The sequence below is a fragment of the Carassius auratus genome, chromosome 26, assembly GCF_003368295.1.
Source record: "Carassius auratus strain Wakin chromosome 26, ASM336829v1, whole genome shotgun sequence".
Lineage (NCBI taxonomy): Eukaryota > Metazoa > Chordata > Actinopteri > Cypriniformes > Cyprinidae > Carassius > Carassius auratus.
The window spans coordinates 3,756,502-3,776,442 of record NC_039268.1 but is presented as its reverse complement, the minus strand read 5'-3'; the positions used below and the strand labels follow the sequence as shown (position 1 = coordinate 3,776,442).

General features: G+C 36.1%; 2 protein-coding genes across 3 annotated transcripts; one reads left to right on the top strand and one right to left on the bottom strand.

The window, feature by feature from the left end:
- The first annotated feature begins 567 nt into the window (after nt 1-567).
- LOC113044125 (ATP-binding cassette sub-family G member 2-like) lies at nt 568-8,993 on the top strand. Its single transcript, XM_026203756.1, has 15 exons — nt 568-789; nt 2,248-2,307; nt 2,471-2,585; nt 2,732-2,884; nt 3,058-3,215; nt 3,664-3,815; nt 4,250-4,351; nt 4,618-4,868; nt 6,855-6,937; nt 7,140-7,229; nt 7,807-7,931; nt 8,098-8,252; nt 8,324-8,413; nt 8,515-8,600; nt 8,817-8,993. Exons 1-15 carry the CDS (start codon nt 578-580, stop codon nt 8,962-8,964), a joined length of 1,980 nt encoding a protein of 659 aa, XP_026059541.1. The 5' UTR covers nt 568-577; the 3' UTR covers nt 8,965-8,993.
- A 2,226-nt stretch (nt 8,994-11,219) lies between these two features.
- Nucleotides 11,220-19,774, bottom strand: LOC113044113 (polycystin-2-like). Of its 2 annotated transcripts, none has more exons than XM_026203743.1 (15): nt 19,576-19,774; nt 18,977-19,340; nt 17,916-18,029; nt 16,499-16,632; nt 16,153-16,403; nt 15,833-16,057; nt 14,846-15,074; nt 14,585-14,755; nt 14,313-14,494; nt 13,494-13,614; nt 13,192-13,412; nt 12,985-13,102; nt 12,616-12,776; nt 12,358-12,505; nt 11,220-11,462 (listed from the first exon to the last, which is right to left on the bottom strand). In XM_026203743.1, the coding sequence occupies exons 1-15, from the start codon at nt 19,579-19,581 to the stop codon at nt 11,235-11,237; spliced, it is 2,673 nt and encodes an 890-aa protein (XP_026059528.1). In that variant the 5' UTR covers nt 19,582-19,774; the 3' UTR covers nt 11,220-11,234. The 2 variants fall into 2 exon arrangements, with proteins under 2 accessions (XP_026059528.1, XP_026059526.1); XM_026203741.1 differs by having other exon boundaries at nt 12,616-12,779; nt 19,576-19,773.
- Nucleotides 19,775-19,941: the final 167 nt, after the last annotated feature.

The window sequence follows — 19,941 nt, the reverse complement described above, 5'->3', positions numbered from 1 at the left end:
ATATGCAGTTTATTGTGAAGTAAAATGCAGCTGTGAATAAAGTTTCACCAGAAACATCTCTGTTGGATAAACATGATTGATTTTTGCCTGTTTATTTGTTGTCCTATCTACTTAATATTATATTCAAGGAGTCATTAAAAGGTGTGTCTCAACAAACGTATCTTTTTTCATTATTAAACATGTATTTTGTGTTCCAGTAAATGTAATACAGGAAAATGTAAAAAGGAGGTTTAAACCCTGATTCCTGTCCCCAAACCCCTCCCTCCGTTCCATCTATATAAGATCTCTGCTTCACTGCCTCGAGCACAGTCAGGTTTGAATAGTTTCCCCCAATCTGATACCCCTGAGAAGAGCTTAAACCCCAGACGTCCAGGAGTCACTGCAGCGGCTTGAGGAGGTAAGCATCTTTCTCAGTTTCACCTATGTTGAATTAATACGGTAAATTGAAGCTTGTGCTATATTTATTTTAGTGCAACCCTTACATTGTTTGTTGTTTTTGCACCTACATACAAATTAAATGCATTTCTTCTCTTCATCATATTGCGTATGTTTTCTAAGGGAGAAAACCTGTCAGAAGATGACTGATAATGCTGTCTTTGAGCATGATCAAATCACTGAAGAGACGGGCAGAAATGGGAAGTCTGGGTCAAATGTCATTGCCATGGAGCTCATAAAGAAGCAACATGGAGCTACTGTCAGTTTCCACAGCATCCGTTATAGAGTGGAGCAGAAGAGTGGACCCATCTGCAGGAGGACAACAGTCCATAAAGAGATTCTGGTGGACCTCAAGTGAGTCAATGACACACAGACAAAAAGGTCAAATGAAAAATGATTAGTTCTCATACTCTCTTCAGTATGTCAATGGTTAATTTTCCATTGGTGCTTTTCAATATCTTTTACACTTGAGCTCCTGATGTTCTTACCCCCCCCCCCCCCCATCATTCTATTAGTTCTATTCAAGTATTTAAAAACAATAATATTAAAATGTTCTCTTTTTGCATCATTGGGGGAAAAAAAAATCTATGACATCATAAGAACTTTATCACTATGGCAACATAGGAATTTAAAAAGGCTCACTTATGACATCATAAAAATATAGAAACACAAGAATTTAAAAAAGTTCTCTCCTGTGACTTCAAAAGACCTTCTATGACAACATTAATGTATAAATGTTCTCCTATTGCTGTAGTAGCATTGTCCTGCTTTCAAATCATTCAATTCATTGTAATTATTTTATTGCCAACCTAGTTCATAAATAAATTTGCATCATTTTGTGAAGCATTTTCTCTTTCTTTGCCATGTGCACGTTCAAGAACACGTTGCTTATATGCTAAATTTGAAAATATATTTGCCTCACAATGTGATTAGGGGTCATTGGCATTAAAAAATAAATCGGTAAAAATAAAAACACTGACATCTATGGATCTTAAGACATTTCTTATGGCCTCATAGAAACACGAAGCATACCAAAGGTCTCTTGTAACCTCTGTATAAAACCCTTTTACATGGGCTGCATAAAATGACATGATGCTAACCCTGAAACAACATACAGAACTAACAAATATCGCTACTTACTATGCAATCACATAATAAATGCTGTTAATAATGATCATCGTCTGGTTGACTACGTCTTGTATACATTTTTCTGAAAATTCCTGTCAAATGCACATAAACTGACAGTCAACACTTATAAGCTACTACTAAATATTGTAGAAACGTAATTGCTTTGCATTGATTTGTATCGTAAAAAGCACTATACAAATAAACTTGAATTGAATAAAATGTTTTCAGCAGAACAATGGACAGCAGAAAACCGAACATTAAATGAGCTTGCCATTTCCCAGAGCCAAGCGCATTCTTCTCCATAGTGTTAGTGTCAATTATATGATATTAAGAATGGGTTTGTGATTCTAATCTCTTGATCTCTTGGCTTACAAGCCACCAGGGTTAAATGCAGTCAAGTGTGATCTCGACCTATTAAAAGACTTAGTTAAACTGAGGGTCTCAGCAGCGTCTAGATGACCTAGTTTTAACAGTATTATAGTTTGATAAGCATTTCAGATTTAATAAGTGTTTCGTCAGCCATGCAGTGACATTCAGATCCATTGCTTAGATGAGCAGCATTCATCTCAACTCATGGCTCTCTACTTTTAGACTGTGCAATAACCTACCTCATTTTTCCACAGTGCCTGATGAATTCCATAGCTAGTGACATGAACATAATCTCATTTTTATCTCCGTTTTCAGTGGGATCATGAGACCTGGTTTAAATGCTATTTTGGGTCCTACGGGAAGTGGCAAATCTTCGTGAGTGCATATTTGACTTCTACACATCCTAATAAGATATCGGTGCCAAATGGATCAAGGTTTTGGAGAATCTCTCCTGACCAGTTTCCTCCAGTAATGTGGAATCAATTAGATGAATGCTAAAGAAACATCATTATCGTCCGCTTCTCTCTCTCTCTTTCAGTTTTTTGGATGTACTTGCAGCCCGGAAGGATCCCGCGGGACTCTCTGGTGAAGTTCTCATCAATGGAGCCCTACAGCCACCTAATTTCAAATGTCTTTCTGGTTATGTTGTCCAGGTACAATGCACTATATTGAGATGTGAGAACTTTTTGATGCATAAATGCTTTTAAGGTGTAGGATCGTATATTGGGATTCTGAATGAAGTTTTCTTGTTGACACAATATCAAATCATTATCTACAACATTTGTGGTTATGTGTTAAGGATGACATAGTGATGGGGACTCTGACGGTGAGAGAAAACCTCTGTTTCTCAGCCGCGCTACGTTTGTCCTCCCAAATCAGTCCAAAAGAGAAAGAGGCGAGAGTGAGCCACCTCATCTCAGAGCTGGCCCTCAACAAAGTCGCTGATGCAAAGGTGAAATAGTATGCATAATATATTTTTATATATATATAATTATGTAAGCGATCTCCATTATTTGCCATTTTTAATCTCCCTTTTGGAATGAGTTCTAGCATGTCAGATATTACACAGAATCTCACTCGTGTCCCATTACAAAGGAGATAAACCAAAAGTGTATGTCTTTACAGGTGGGCACGCAGCTGATCCGAGGTATCTCAGGTGGCGAGAGGAAGAGGACCAGCATTGGGATGGAGCTGATCATAGACCCCTCTGTGCTGTTTCTGGACGAGCCCACCACTGGTCTGGACGCCAGCACAGCTTATTCTGTGCTCCTGCTGCTGAAGAGGTCTGTATCTTCTGTCAAATTAAGCAGCCATTGGTTGAGTTTCAGTTCTCAGTATCCATTTCTGAGATATGCAAGTCATCATATCATTCAAAAGTTTTGTTGTCAGTTTGATATTTTTTAAATAATGTTTTAGAAAAAAGTATATTCTGCTCAAGGCTTCATTTGTTCCAAAATACATTAAAAACTTTATTGCGATTTTAAAAATATATATTCAAACTTCCTATTTTAATTAAGTAAATTATTAACAACATGCACTTACTATATAGTTAGAGTTAGGATTCGCTTTGGCTTAGGGTTACTTGCATGTAATTATGCATAATGTATTGTCGTTATAATAAAAATAAGTACATGTAACGTTTAACAAGGACATCTTAAAATATAGTGTTATCGAAATGAATTATAATTAAGTATTGATTTGTTGTTTTATCTCAACCCTGTTTGTTTTCAGAATGGCCGGTCAGGGGCGCACTATCATCATGTCTATTCATCAGCCGCGATACTCAATTTACCGGCTCTTTGACAGCCTCACCCTGTTGGTCAACGGCAAACAAGTTTATCATGGTCCCACTCAAGATGCTCTAGACTACTTTGCCAACATTGGTAGAATAATTTACAGATACAATGACTTAAATCTATAAAAGTATGGAAGCCCATTTCCGCCACTGATTGAATGAACTGATGAAACAAGGTAATTGCGAGTTTATATCTTGCAATTCTGACTTTATTACTCTCAATTCTTAGGAAAAAGAAAGTCAAAATTGCGAGATATAAACTTGCAATTGCGTGAAAAAAACTTCAGAATTGTGACTATACTAGAATTTTGAATAAAAAAGTCACAATTACCTTGTTTTATTTTTTATTTAGTGGCGGAAATTGGCTTCCATACTATGTTATATTCTTATCCGTTTCAAATATTATTAGTTCTAATATCTGACCTGTCAAGTGTCAAAAGATGTGAATGTTTTACAGAAATACAATATTCTAAATACTAATATTTCTTCACTTAATGGTGTTTTTTCCAATTGATATTGTAGGATATGCCTGTGAAGCTCATAATAACCCGGCTGATTTCTTCTTGGACATCATTAATGGAAGCTGTGCTGCTGCCAACATGACAAAGATTCAGAATAATGGAGGTACTTTGTTATATTTCCATTTAAATGGATTTTGAGGAGCCAGATTCGCTTGTCAAGTGATTTCCTCATCAGATATGTAATGTAAAACTTTGCAACAAATGCCTATAACATGTCTTGCTTCTAGTTAAAAGGCATTTACAAAGTATTTGGCCATAAATGACAAAAGACAAGCTATTTGGTTCATATATTATTAGTCAACTATTTGTAGTTTATGAATTGTGTATCACTTAAATTAACTTAGACATCATGTGTAATGCTGTTGGCAGATTGTGAGTTTGATGTGACAGCCGTCAGCCAGCAGTCTATTGAGGATCAGCTGGTGGAGAAGTACAGAAACTGCAGCTATGCACGGAGCATCAAAGCTGAGCTAGAGCGTATCACCTGGGCCAAAGACAACAACATCAGAGCCAAGGGTCACACCATCACCTACAACAGCTCGTTCTTCCACCAGCTCCACTGGGTGTTGTGGAGAACCATCTGGAATCTAATGCTGAACCCTCAGACTTCAGTAGCACAGGTACCACCGTATATATGGCTTTGGTCTGTCTGACCTTCCTCTAAATTGTTTACAAGCATTATATATATAAATTATACATTTCTAAAAATATAAATTAACTTCTTTTTTTTTTTTTTTAAGCAATGTGACCACAAAACCGAAACAGGAATGTATTTAAAAATACATCAAAATGTAAATAGTTTGATTTCTAATTTGAATTTCTATATCACCCCAAAATCATAATGGAAATATATATATATATATATTATTATTATTATTATTTATTTATTTTTTTTTGTAGGGGTGCTCCGATCACGATGTGCAGTGAAATTTGCAGGTGCGTGATTTCACATAGAGCAGCTGTTACTACACAGAGCCGTTGTTAATAGAGAAGATGTGCAAATCCACTTCATTTTCAGCGTTTATTGGCGCATCTTCTCAGTTAACAACGGCTCTGTGTAGTAACAGCTGCTCTATGTGAAATCACGCACCTGATGGAATTAACCGCTGATTAGAGAACCGGCTTTACTGACGAGATGCGCATTAACAATCGGCCGATCGTGATCGGAGCACCCCTATATTTTTGTATAATAAGAAATTTTATTTTGCATAAAGAAGATAAAACCTGTTATTAGGTCCATTAGTTTCTATAATTGTATTTTCCTCCCAATTCCTATTACTGTAATGCCAGAAAAATTGTAAAATATTTGATATATATTGTACTGCTTTTTTCTGCTTTGCAGTACAATTATGATTTTCTTATAGAACAATAATTTTCTGCCTTTCATTTTTACTTTATTCTTGTATTGCAGTACTGAGAATTGTAGTATGAAAATTGAGAGTGATGGTAATTACAAACAAAACTAAATCTTGAGACACATGGAAAATTTATTATAAAAAAGAATGTTACAATGTCATCTAAATCCAATGGTTCTAATATAGACTTTTGTCATAATTCTGGTAACACTTTAATATAGGGACCAATTCTTACTATTAACTAGTTGCTTATTAGCCTGTCAATTATTAAAATATTGGCTGTTTATTAGTACTTATAAAGCACATATTATGCAAAACCATATTCAATATCCCTATTCCTACCCAATACCTAAACTTGACAACTACCTTACTAATAAGGTAGTATAATTTAAATTAATAATAATTTAAATAAGCAGCAAATCAGGAGTTAATTGAGGCAAGTTGTAGTTAATGGTATGTTAATTTAAAATAAAATAAAGTGACAATTTATTCTTTTGCAATGTAACCAGCTTTTGTTTTCATGAGATTCAAGCATTCAGTTTAAGGAATGTAAAGACAAATTACACTAAACAAAGATTTATTGCCCAATGGTTTAGATCCATTTCCTCCCTCCCAACCACCATCCCGCTCCAGATTTTCCTCAAAAGAGACTTTCTAGAGACTTAGATGCTCATTAACCACCAAATACCATCAAATTATTAACAGCTGATTGCTCCCAGAGGCATTCGACTAATTTCTCAAAGTCAAAGTTAAGCGGATTTGGTGACCATTGTGATCTGGGTCTCACCCGCCTCGAGGATCTGAAGTGATATGATTTCTCACCATGCAGTGTGGAGAAACGTCTCACAAGTGTGACAGGATGGTGTCTATCAGACCATCACCTGACTGGAGTTAGTTGAGTGCTGGTGCCTCGACATCAGGATTGGAGAGTGGTTTATCATCCAGAGCTCGGCTGTATTTGCTTAGCCGACTGTGCTTCACAATGATCAGATACTTTAAGAGATTATTGTGACGACTGTCACTCCTTCTGCCCATTAGCTTTGAGTAAATGATCTCAGTTGTTTGTGTGTGCATGCCACTGGTTGAATTTGATTTGCTAGTAGTTATTTCTTATGCATTTATTTACGTATTTCTATATTTACCTTCAAAGGAATATCTTAATAAAATCATGTTCATGTGTCAATTACATTGAAATCATTTATTACTAGTTTTAAAGCACACTGCTTGAATTATGATCTTTATTTTTGGCAGCTGGCTGTCACGACCCTCATGGCTGCCATTGTTGGTGCAATCTTCTATGGAGTCAAAGATGACCAGAGTGGCATACAAAACAGGTGAGATAATCGTTCTTAAGTAAATGGAATTGAGTGACTTTATTTCATTTAATGCTTTTATTAAAACTGTGTGTGTCTATGTATAAAGCTTCCCATTATTCTGGACAAAGTACACAAATCCTGTACTATATATATTACTGTTTCTACAATTTACTATATACTATTGAATCATTAAATGCAAATGTCACCATTTTCTTCCCAGGTTTGGTGTTTTGTTCTTCATCACAACGAATCAATGTTTCAGCACACTTTCGGCTGCCGAACTCTTCATCACTGAGCGCAAACTGTTTATGTGAGTGCTTCAACACCTGTTTGACATTTAGAAAAGCTCAAGAAATATTTGATTTGCTACTACGGAGTATCAGATGCTGCAAATAACCACACATATACAATGAGAAACTGAAAAGTTCTTGCGAGTGATTTTATTTCTCTTTCTGCATATCCTTGATCTCTAAATTATCTGTAATAATGCAGTGCTGCATAAAAAAACTGTCTCAATCCCTAATATCCAAAAGCTGCTTTGATGCGGTTTTGGTTCTGCCTTCAACTTTTTAAATATGCGATTGAAGTGTTTTTTTTTTTTTTTACTATTACTGCTATTTTAATGTAATATATACAATTTAAAAATGAAAAATAAAATTCTAATAAATGAAAATATAATTAAAGATTATTCTATTTTAAATACATTTATATACATAATTCAGTTTCTATATCTTAACATATTTTTGCATTATTTCTCTACTTAATCTCTAAATGAAATAACAATTCATTCTGTGTTATATGCAGGACAGCTTTGGATTGGATTCATCTGTTACACCTCTACAGTGTAAATTAGCATGTTATTTATTACCTTTTTTTTTTTTTTGCAGTCATGAAATCACAAGTGGATACTACAGAGTGTCTGTCTACTTCCTGTCTAAGATCCTGTCTGACATCATCACTCAGCGCACAGTGCCCACCATACTCTTCACTGGTGTTGTTTATTTCATGATTGGTGTGTTGTAAATGATTATACCTTAAAGAAACGGTGCTTAATGTCTTAATTGCTTAATTGAATTGCAAGATCCACCAGTTTTCTGTAAACATTATACAGTTTTAATTCAAATGTATTTTTGTGTGCATGTTTACGGTGTTCTAATGTTGAAATCTTTGTTTTGCAGGGTTAAAACCCACAGTGGCAGCATTCTTCACCTTCATGTTGACAGTGATTCTGGTTTCTTGTGCGGCTGCGTCCATGACCATGGCCATCTCAGCTGACCAATCAGTGGTGGCCGTGGCCAACATCTTCATGACCATCAGCTTCATCTTCATGATGGCAAGTTCACACAATCGCACGCCTCATAACAAGCCTTTTTACCGCAGAACTTGAATTGCATGTGTGTCCAGATCTTCTCTGGTCTGCTGGTTAACCTGAAGAGCATCATGGACTGGCTGTCCTGGCTGAAGTACCTCAGCATCCCTCGCTATGGACTCGAGGTATGAACTTCCGCTTCTGGCCCTACATCCGAGTGACTAAAAGACTTTCTGTTGAGATAATATTTTAATGATGGTTGAGGAACGTCTAATCCTTTGAACAGGCATTGGAGATAAATGAGTTTGTGGGGCTGAAGTTTTGTGGGAATGTCTCCGCCGTGATGAGCAGCCCTGCTGCTGACATCCTCATGTATGTAAAAACATATGTATATATTAGTCTTCTAATAAGTTTGGTTTTGCACTTAGAGATATTTAGAATTTTATATATTGTGTAAGGTTGGCTTGCAAGTAGTGCCACCTAACTATGCCACTTTATCTTACTAATTAATTTAAAAACTTAATTTTGGTGTCAGTGTGATGGTAGCGTATATTTCAGCGTAATCTTCTATTACATTATATTTGACAGGTGCACAGGAGAACAGCATCTGACGTTCCAAGGAATCGATTACTCATCCTGGGGTTTATGGCACAACCACATAGCACTTGCGCTCATGACTTTGATTTTTCTCATCATCGCTTACATCAAGCTCCGATTCATTCCGAAGTTCTCGTAAATGTTCCGATTATTGTTGGCTTTATCAATCATCACACATTAACACACTCAATTCTGCTATCTTACAATATAATTTTGTCCTTTTTATGTAAGGATGGGAAGGTAGATGGGATGGGATTTCTATACTGATTTCGTCCCAAATTCAAGACTGTAAAAGTCATAGTAAAATCAGCTCTCTTTACTTTACAAAAACACATTATGTCTGGCCTTACCGTGAATAGTTAATCAGTTCACATTATTTTTCTGGTAATCAATGTCTCCCTAAATTTACTTTTCTTTCTTATTCTGTTCAAACGTATTGCATTAGTGGAATAAAATGGGCTGTGAATGTTTCATGTTGATTGTTAGTGTACTAATGCATCGTAACATTATTAGTTTATTAGAAAAAAAACAAGATATCCTAAATAAGAGCATTTCATAAGATTACATTGTTACCTTCACTGAAATAATTAAGTTCAATGTAAATATTTTGTCAACTCTTTCATTGTTCCTTCAGTCACAGGCCTGGTACGACTCGCTCCTTCATAATCCGTGTAACTGGTCTTAATGTGGCCTAATCCACATTAAAAATGCTAAAACCATGGATAAAAGCTAGTAAACTTGGCGACTATGCTGATAACTACACAATATCCCTATTGTACAGATCATATAGTCACTTTGTTAGAGGGCATTATGACTGGGATCAAGCCAAATAATGAGCACATGATTTGAGTCTGAATGGATTTTATTTTGAATGACTGTCATATTAAACTGTAATAGAATCTGACAACTACAGAGTACCATACAGAGTTAGAGGAAATTGAACAAAAAAGTTTTTTGACATTTTTCTTAAGCTTTCAGAAGAAGTGTGTAATTTCTGTTTCTTAAGCAGCACCAAACACTGATTTGTTTGAGCGACCCAACATATCACATCTGGCACATGTGGTTACCTGTCTGACTGTATATTTATACAACTTATGAAAACAATTATTTTAGCAGTTTGTTGATGCTAGTTGTGGAGAAACTATACACTTTACATTTAGGGAATCATGAAAAGCTCTGTAAATCCAACCTTAAGACAAATAGTACATGGGTTTCCCATGAAATCAGATGCACTCCAAATCGAAGTTTGTTAAAGTATCAAAATGATTTAAGAATCATAATTATTAAAAATACATTTAAGTATATATGTTTAACAAAACATGCCACACATACTAAAACAAGATGTGAACTGCAAAATATGCAAAGCAAACTGAGGGAAAAATGCACAAAAGCTTGATTACCAAATGCATAGTTTATATATTAAGTTTTGTGCGACCACCTTCACTGTTTGAAAATTACGAATGTTTACTTCTCCTGTAAGAGTTGCATTGTAAGGTATAATTGTGTGTAAGAATAGCTATTTTCCCTTTATATATATATATATATATATATATATACTGATCCTTGTTGAACATTATTTCCTTCATTACTGTAAGCTTTCCATCTGGTTTCTTTATTACGGATGAAAATGGACTTTAATATTGTAGGATAGTGAGAATAATGCATATCTATACTGCGTTTCATCCACACTGTAAGCACTGCATTCAACCATCGCAGGATACAGTACAAAAAATTTGATGAAATATACTTCTTATATACTTTCCCAAGCCAATGACTTCTAACCAGATGGTGACAAGGTAATTTTTTGTGACTATTAGGTTCACATAGATGTATTAATTTAACTATTTTTTTGCTTAAATGCAATTACTAATGTAATGCAATTTTGGGATCAATATATACAGTAAATTAGTTATAGCTTGATAGGAAAATAATATACTGAATAGAAGTAATCATAGCTAAGATTGCTGAAAAAAGCTAAATGTACCTCAATTTCAAAATGCATTTAAATGTACCTGTTAATATGGGCAAACCAAAGTTAAGCTTCCACTGACTGACCTTAAAATCTAATTTATTTCAATAACATATCCAAAAAATTGTTTTTATTAAATAATAATGAAACGGTGTTTTAGAAAAAAAAAAAAAAAAAACTCAATTTATCTCAACTTTTGCATCATAAAGCCCCTTTTAACTTTAATATAAAGAAACCCAAATAAATAGCTTTTTGCAGGACTATTTAACTCAATGTTTATTTATTAATAGTTATTACTATTTAACTTAATACTGTGGCTTTGGGACGGACCTTTAATACTGTTTAAGTAAATTTTGCCCAGTGCACTGCACCAGGCAAGGCACTGGAGAAAAAATTGTGGAATTCATGATCTGTAGGAATGTTTTTACAATTAAAACCCTTCACATGTGGGCGGCCCCACTGGCCGCTCCATCTGGGCCCTCGTTGGACAGTGAGGATGGTGAGCGGGAGCTGCGTGGGCGGAGCTGAGCGGACGGGATGATGGGAGTGGCCTGATGGTGGCTCACCTGTGACATGGTGTCATCAGACTCCCAGCGCTCCAGCTCTTCTCTCACCAGCTTGTCCATGTGCTCTCGGTGCAGCTCTGGATCTCGGCCCATCCTCTCGTCCTGAGAGAATCAAATTAGACTTCTTAATGTATGCTACAATATATTGGTCTAATCAACAATTAAACATAAAAATGACTAAAGCTGTGTCTCAAAACCTACTGTCTTTAACGCTTTTTTGGGAATCATAAAGCACAGTCCCAACACAAGTTATCTCCATGTCCTGACAAATAATTTGTCTAAAAGCAAAAATGCAACTCGACAGTAATGTATATTGTATATATGATTACATTTCTATTGAGTAGTAAATTATGTTGGAATATTCTAAATATTTTTTAAGTAAACAGTAATTTAACTAATAATGTGAAAAAAAAAAAAATATATATATATATATATATATATATATATATATATAAAATCAATTATTAAACAAAATGTACACTAAAAAGCAAAAGGTTGGAAAATTTTATTTTTCTATTTTAAATAGTTTTATTCAACACAAATGATTAATTTAAATAATATTTATATTTCAATGATGTTAAATGCTGTTCTTTTAACATTCAAATTTACCAAAAAAATATTAAGCGGCAAAAACTTTTCAAAACTGAAACTGCTGAATAATAAGCATCTTTATTAATAATTGAGCACCAAATGATCATATCAGAATGATTTCTGAAGGATCATGTGACACTGAAGACTGGTGTAGTGATGCTCTAAAATATTGGGAATAAACTAAATTTTAAATGTATTCAAAGAGAAGTTATTTTAAATTGTAAAAATAATTTCACAATACCAATTTTTTTTTACTGTATTGATAATCAAATAAATAAATGCAGACTTGGTGAGCATAAGTGACATTGAATAATTATTTGAGACTTTGACTTGTGTGTAAAATATATTAAAAAAAATACATAAATGCCCACATTTTTGTTAAAGTGAAACTTTTTTTCATCATCACCTCCATGACTCCATCCAGGATCCGTCCGAGCACATCTCTCCTCTTCATCTTGGCTCTCTCCATGGCCTCTAACTTCACGATGACGGCGTCGATCTTTGACACGATGCTGCCGATGGAGTGCTCCATGCGGTCCACTCGACGCACGAGCCTGATGGGCCACAATCAGCACAAGGAACCTTTTATTTACAGCTCAAACATTCAATATATTGTGAAAGCGTAATCCTAGCTAAAAGATATTGAGTGACAGGCGATGTTTACACTTGGAACTCCTCGTATGACACGCCCCCTGAGCTGCTGCCACGGCGACGAGAGCTGTGTCCACTGTCCTCATCATCGTCCTCCTCGGAGTCATCCTGGCTACGCGAGAAGCTCCGCCCACTCACTGGCCTGGGCAGCGAACTGTGCTCCAGATCCAAGTCCTCCTGGCGAGTGTTCAACAGATACTAAGCATCCGTCTCAGTTTCATTTAGCAATTTGCTTATTTATTTGACATGATTTAACTGTGTTCAGAAGGTCATGGGTTCAGTTCCCAAGGATAACAAGAACTGTACATTATGTGTACCTTGAATTAAAAAACAACAACAATACTAATCGTGCGAGATCCTGTAGCATTAGTTTTTCACTCACTCTCTCTTTCTCCAAGTCATCTCTCATTTGCTGGTGCTCGTGTTCGGTCAGTTCCTGATCTCCGTCAAGGTCGTACTTGGCAAAAATGGCTTCAATCTCAGCATCCGAATGGCCCTTTCTGTGCACAAATGCAGTTCACACTGACCGTTATGTCCATCTTGCGAGAGGTTTAATCTGCATCATACAGTGGGGGTACACGTTTCTCACCCTCTGAGGTCCTGCCGGAGCTCATCGAAGCTGAGTTTGCCTGCAGCCTGGTGTAAACTGTCTGGGATGTCATTGATGGAGGTCTTCTTCAGCTTGAGTTTGACCATCGCCCTGTTGTAGCCCTTCTTGATGAGGTCTGTGATCTCCATCTCTGACCTCTGCTGGGCCATGTCAGCTTTCACCTCAGAGTAAGTGTCATTGATGATGGCCAAGAACATATTCTGAACAAAACAAAAGGCCCAGTAAAACATGAGCATTTTCACATTTAGGATTGATCTCATGTGATTTATGTTTGTGTTTACCAGTAGAATCATGAAGATGAAGAACACAAAGGTGGTGAAGTAAATCGGGCCCAGCACGCTATCGGCCTCCTCGATTTCTGAGAAGTCAAAATCTCCCAGAATGATCCGGAACTGTGTGAAACTGTGAGCAACAGAAACCACCAACATTAGTAATATTCATAAAGTATCACAATATTTTAAAAACAAATTGTCTTAAAGGGACAGTTCACACCAAACTTTTAATTTGGTGATCATTTACAAGCTGTTCTAAACCTGTATGAGTTTCTTTCTTCTGTTGAACACAAAAGATATTTTCAAGAATGTGGGTAATCAAACAATTGCTGTTACCCATTGGCTTCCTTTTTTTTTTTTCATATTAAAAGCTTGATGGTGAGTAAACCATGACAGAATTTTCATTTTGGGTGGACTATCCCTTTAAAAGTACTAACTAAATGTATTGATTTATAATTAAATGAATAACTGAAATCAAATATTCTTTCATAAATACAAAATAGATAAAAATAAAAGTGGCACTTCGGTTCTTTGTTCTAACAAACATCGGAAAACAATTAAAATAAAAAAATGTAATGCAGTTACTGTAGTTAAATTACATTTTATTTAAACCAAAAAAAAGAAAGTTTAAATATTTAAAATCATACACCGTAATATCTATAGCATGCATTTCGAATGTATGTATGATGGATTCAATCTCGTATTTAATTTTTCAAAATAGCTAACAACTAATTATCATCATGTTTTTGTGTATTATTACATATTATTATTTATATAATACTATATTCGAAGTATATTTTTGGTTATTTAGATGCCTCCACAACTCACATGCAGGCCTGGAAGGTGCTGAAGTCGTTGACTTGAGTACCAAACACTAAATACGCCAGCTGAGCGTAGGCCAGGAACACGATGAAAAACATGATGGCGAAGCCCATCAGGTCCTTGGCACAGCGTGACATGGTGGTGGACAGCTGATTCATGGTCTTGTTGAAATTAATGAACTTAAAAAGCTGTGGGAAAAGCAAGATGGCTGTATTCTGATGAAACGACAACAACAAAAAAAGTTTTTGTACATGTCAGATATTGAGACGAGACCTCACCTTCACCCATGAGAGGAAGACAATGATGGCAGCCAGGTTGTTGAAGTGAACCTGAAGGCGAGCAAGCGGCTCAAAGTTGGGGTATGTGCTGTGGTTCTCCAACAGGAAGTGAAGTCTGTGACTGACCGCTGAAGTTCTGCAGATGTTCATAATGATGGCTGGAACACTGAGCTGTGACGATGATGAACAAAAACCAAGGTGTCACAGTCAGTAGTGGCTGGAGTAAACCACAGATATCTATCATTATGAACTTTGACCTACTGCGACGATGAGAACATCCAAGCAGTTCCACAGGCTCTTGAAGTAATGCAAACGATGCAGGCGGATCTCTAGAACTTCTTCCACCAGGTAATACAGCACAAAGACGCAGAAGGCCACTTCACACATCCCCACAAAATAGTCCCAGCTGGACACGTACCGGATGAGACGCACCGTCTGGAACTGCCAGGAGGTCACAGCGCCACCTGTGGCTGGAAACTCCACCAGCAACCTGCAGCAAAGCAGAAAGTGACAGATCTTTGAGGAAACCTCGTATATGAAGTCAAGAAAAGTAAAGCATGGATGCTAAAGCTATGCTATATCTTATTACATAAAATAATTATAATTGTTTTAAGTACACTGCATAGTCATGTCGTTCTCATAATTTGCTCATTTGTTCCCTCTTTTCGGTTAAATTGTGACCTGGATTTAACTAAAATGAGGGAACAAACTCTTAATTCATGGCACCAAAATCTTTTGTTTTATAAATCTTTTGAGTTTGTCAGCCTTTGGTTGTAATGTTTTACGCTTAAATAGTTGTTTAAATGATATAATATATTTAAATTAAATAAATGCAAGAAAGAGTGTTCAAATGGTGGGCAAATTAAACCATCACAAATACTAAACTTTAATCCAAGGTTCTTCATACTTTAGAAGTAAAAAGTACAGAAAAGCTAGAAAAGTAGAAGAATGTTAAATCTACACTATATATAAACCTATGTAGTTATTAATTTTCATTTAAATAGTTATTTATCAGTAACAATTCAGTATGTAATCAATCAAGAAAAAACTTTTTTTTTTTTTTAAGTACAAGTACAAAATGTTTACAAAAAAAGCTTGATATGTTAAATTGAGACTATGTTATAAGGTTTGGGCATAATTAATTGCAAAAATGAAATATTTGGTATTCTTGGTTTAATCATTTTTATAGTAACAATCCACACAGAGTATTAAATCTAATGCACTTTTAACACCGCTTCAGTTCATTACCTCACAATACAAAACAGGTTAACGTTGCCATTGTAGACGGAGAAGTCCAGGAACACTGCTCTAGTGCCACGGTCCAACCACAGGTTGTTTTTTAACTCCTGCAGCTGATTGGCTGACTTCTCTCGAGTGCGTGACAGGTCCTGGTAGTATCCACCACCGCCATAGGTCGACACCTGACCCCAGTAGCTGCTCTCACCCAGCCTGCTCTCCTCTGAGTACCTCCACCTGACAAACAAACAGAATAACAAAACTGTTACCAGTAAAAGACCAAAGATCAGCCAATATTTTATTGTTCAAGATATATGAGTATTGTTACATACGCTGTCCCATTCTTCGGTCCGAATGGTGACTTGTCCTCATTGGCAGGAGAATAGACACTGTAGCAGTCGTAAACCTCGTCTCGCAGGTCCTCATGGACAGAACAGGACTCATTGCGTACTTTGAGTTGCCGGAGACGTGGGACGCCCAACAGGAGGTTCTCGTAGTAGATCAGACTCTGGTTTTCTGGGAGGCTCTTGCTGTTGTACCAGAACTCCCAGTACATGCCATCAAGAAAAGGGCCTTCTGTGAACTACAGATAATGGTTTCATTAACATCTGTGATGGAGTTGGAACTAATATGCAGTTTCATACTGTTAAAGAGCATTCAAGTCAGTGGAATAATTACTTTCCAGAAGTCCTCCATGGTTGAAAGGGTCTTGAAGGTCGTGGGTTCTCCGTTTGTCAGTGGTGTATCCAAGAAGAGTTGGGACATGACTTTGGTGTAGTAGTACATGTTGGTGCTCACCATTCCATAGGTTACTAATACAAATATCAATAATGTGTTTCAGAATAACATGTTGTGTTTCTGTAGATGGTAGAGCGTATTGGTATGGAAGCCCGTTTTTCGCCACTGAATAAAAATTGTTTATTGCAATGACAATTCTGACTTTTTTTCTCAGAATTGCATGATATAAACTCACAATTGCGAGTTATAAAGTCAGAATGGCTAGATCTGAAGTCACAACTGCAAAATAAAAACTCACAATTCTGACTTTTTTCTAACAATTCTGACTTTAAATCTCACAATTTTTATATCTCGCAGTTCTGACTTTATTACGCGCAAATGCGAGTTAAAATAATTTTTTTAGGGGTGTGGGGGGGATACTGATATGTTCTCAGAATTGCTAGTTTATATCTCACCGTTCTGACTTTGTTTCTCAGAATTACAACTTTGTCTCGCAATTACGAGTTTAAATCATGCAATTCTGACTTTATTTCTCAGAACTGCTATCTTACAATCATGACTTTTTAACCCGCAATTGTGTTTATATCATGCAATTATGAGAAAAAAAGTCAGAATTGTGAGATAAAAAGTCGCAGTTACCTTTTTTATTTTTTATTCAGTGACAGAAATTGGCTTCCATATATTGGAGAGCAGTTAGATGCTCCTAAAGTTTTCACTATATAAAATGTTGTGCACTTTTAATATGGATTCATTTATTTGTGTTTCTGTAGCTCAAGCTGTAAAGCATGGTACAAGCAAGTGTCACGGTCATATTTTTTTTTTCCATTATGACATCTGATTCTTTATGCTGAATGGCAACTTATACTGTAACAATAAAAAAAGAAATAAAAAAAATACTTTTTTTTAAGCTGTAGTCGGTAACTTTTGATGCTTTTGCGGAAAAACATTGTAGCCGGAACTACTTCTCTCTGTTTATGTCTATGAAGAATCACAAAGGTACTGGGTTACTCCGCCGCGGTACCCCCGAAGCGATCTAAAATAGTCTGAATATAAACACTTATTATAGGTGCACCGTAGTGATTCAGGACAAGATAAAAACACGGTTTGGAAAATGGATTCATGGTGTACTCGCTTATTATATACATTTTGTAAATCTTGAACACAAAAAAAAATTATGGACCACGGCTCTGATTGGTTGTTTCTTAACCGGGAGCGGTCCGTAACTGCAAATGGCAATATTTTTAAGGCCTATTACTCTAACATTTAGGCAAAGGAAATGTAAAAGAATAAAAAATATTAATGTAACATGGTATGCATTGACATATTCAAGCATGAAACTGTCTGATATTCGACGTACATATGCAGAGGGTGACGAGAAAGAGGATGTAGGTGATCATTTCTCGTAGGACGGTTTTCAGGTACATCTCTCTGTTGCTGTTGCTCTCACCCAAAAGACGGGTATCCCACAGCACTGAAAAAGATAAAAAAAAAGAAATCCTCCATTAATTCACAAAATCATGCTTACCTAGCTATATGATTAGGCACTTTTCACTTACAAATTAAGATTAAGTAATAATAAAAATACAGACCAACTATAGTTTTAATTATAAAATACAACTTATTCTTTAACCCTTATTTTGCAGTAATATTGTGAAATATTATTGGCTTTAAAAAAAATAAATAATTCATTTTAAATACATTTAAATAATTATTTATTTATTTTTAAATATCACTTATTCCTGTGATGCAAAGATGAATTTTAAACATCATTATTCAAGGGTTCAGTATCAAATGATCCTTTTGTGAAAACCATGGTAGATATTTTTGGGATGCTTCATTTAAGAAAATTATAAATAAGACCCTTTCACCATTTTACTAAAGAAATTATCTTTGCCCTTTATATAAAAAAAGCAACTTTATCTGAAGTGTAACCCATCCTTGCAAGGCTATTACAAGTTTTACTCTATGAGACCCTGGAGCACAAAAACACTCATAAGTAGCACGGTATATAATTTGTAACAATAGCCAACAATACAGTATGGGTCAAAATTATCGCTTTTTCTTTTATGGCAAAAATCATTAGGATATTAAGTAAAAAACATGTTCCATGAAAATATTTACAATTTCCTACTGTAAATATATCAAATCTTAATTTTTTATTAGTAATATGCATTGCTAAGAATTCATTTGGAGAACTTTAAAAGTTTTTTCTCAATATTTAGATTTTTGTGCATCCTCAAATTCCAGATTCTCAAATAGTTATATCTCAGCCAAATATCGTCCTATCATAACAAAACATACATCAATGGAAAGCTTATTTATTCAGATGATGATTATTATTATTATTATTAATCGTTTTGTTGTTTGTGTCTTCAGTGTAGTGAAACATAACCACAGTAATGCTAGCAGAAGTTTGACCTCTCATTTTCTCCAGTATCCTCTTCCCACAGCTGCGGTGTTCTTGTGCTGGTGGAGTTGGATACAGTCCTCTGTTGATCCGCGCACTGATGCTGCTGCTGGACGCCGTGGACACAGACCTCCGGCCGGGGCTCGCAGGAGGCCAGTCCGCCTCCATCATCCCCTCCTCCGGCTCGAACACTGGGTTATCCCGGCTCCACGCCTGTCTGGAGCTGGAGGTGGGTGGAGAGGGGCTCTCATCGGGCACTCCGAGGCCCACCTCTTCATGATGCATCTTTTCCATCTCGATCCCTTCGTAAGGCGGAGAGGCCTGCGGTGCTTGAGGACGGACGCGACTGGAGCTCATCGTGTCAGTTACAGTAACCTAACAGGAACAAACGTCTTCATTTTAGTCGCTCTTTAACACTAAACACTAACAGAAAGTCTCGAACTTGATTTCCGTCAAGTCAGAGTTATTGAACAGTTATTGTTTCAGCTTTTAAAAACTTGAAATCCACTTTTACGATGAAATCCGAGTGAAAACTTCCACAACAACAAAAACGCAGTGAAGGTATTCGTGTGGAAAAAGAGACGCTTCGAAATATAAGAAAAGTTTATACTTGCATGTTTTTCTCTGGGTGGCTTCAGTCCAGCTTCTGTGAGAGTTTGGAAAAGCAGTTTTCCAGTCCACCCTCAACAGCCATCTTGTTCCCAGTTGTTTCCAGACTGGAGGAATCCAGTTACACTGACATCAACCTCTGGAAACTAAAACATCAGCCTTCTTTAGTGCGGCTCCTCCCTCTCTGTCCCCCACACTCTCAGTTCTGACACTCACATCATTAGAACGCTCTTTTAATACAAACGTAATAAATGAACGATTTTGTAAATAGTTTACACATCTTTAAATTAATTTGTGAATCGGTTAAAACCGTTTTAAAACAATTACAATACATTTGTATCATTAGGTCTAAAAGAGTGAGTTTACA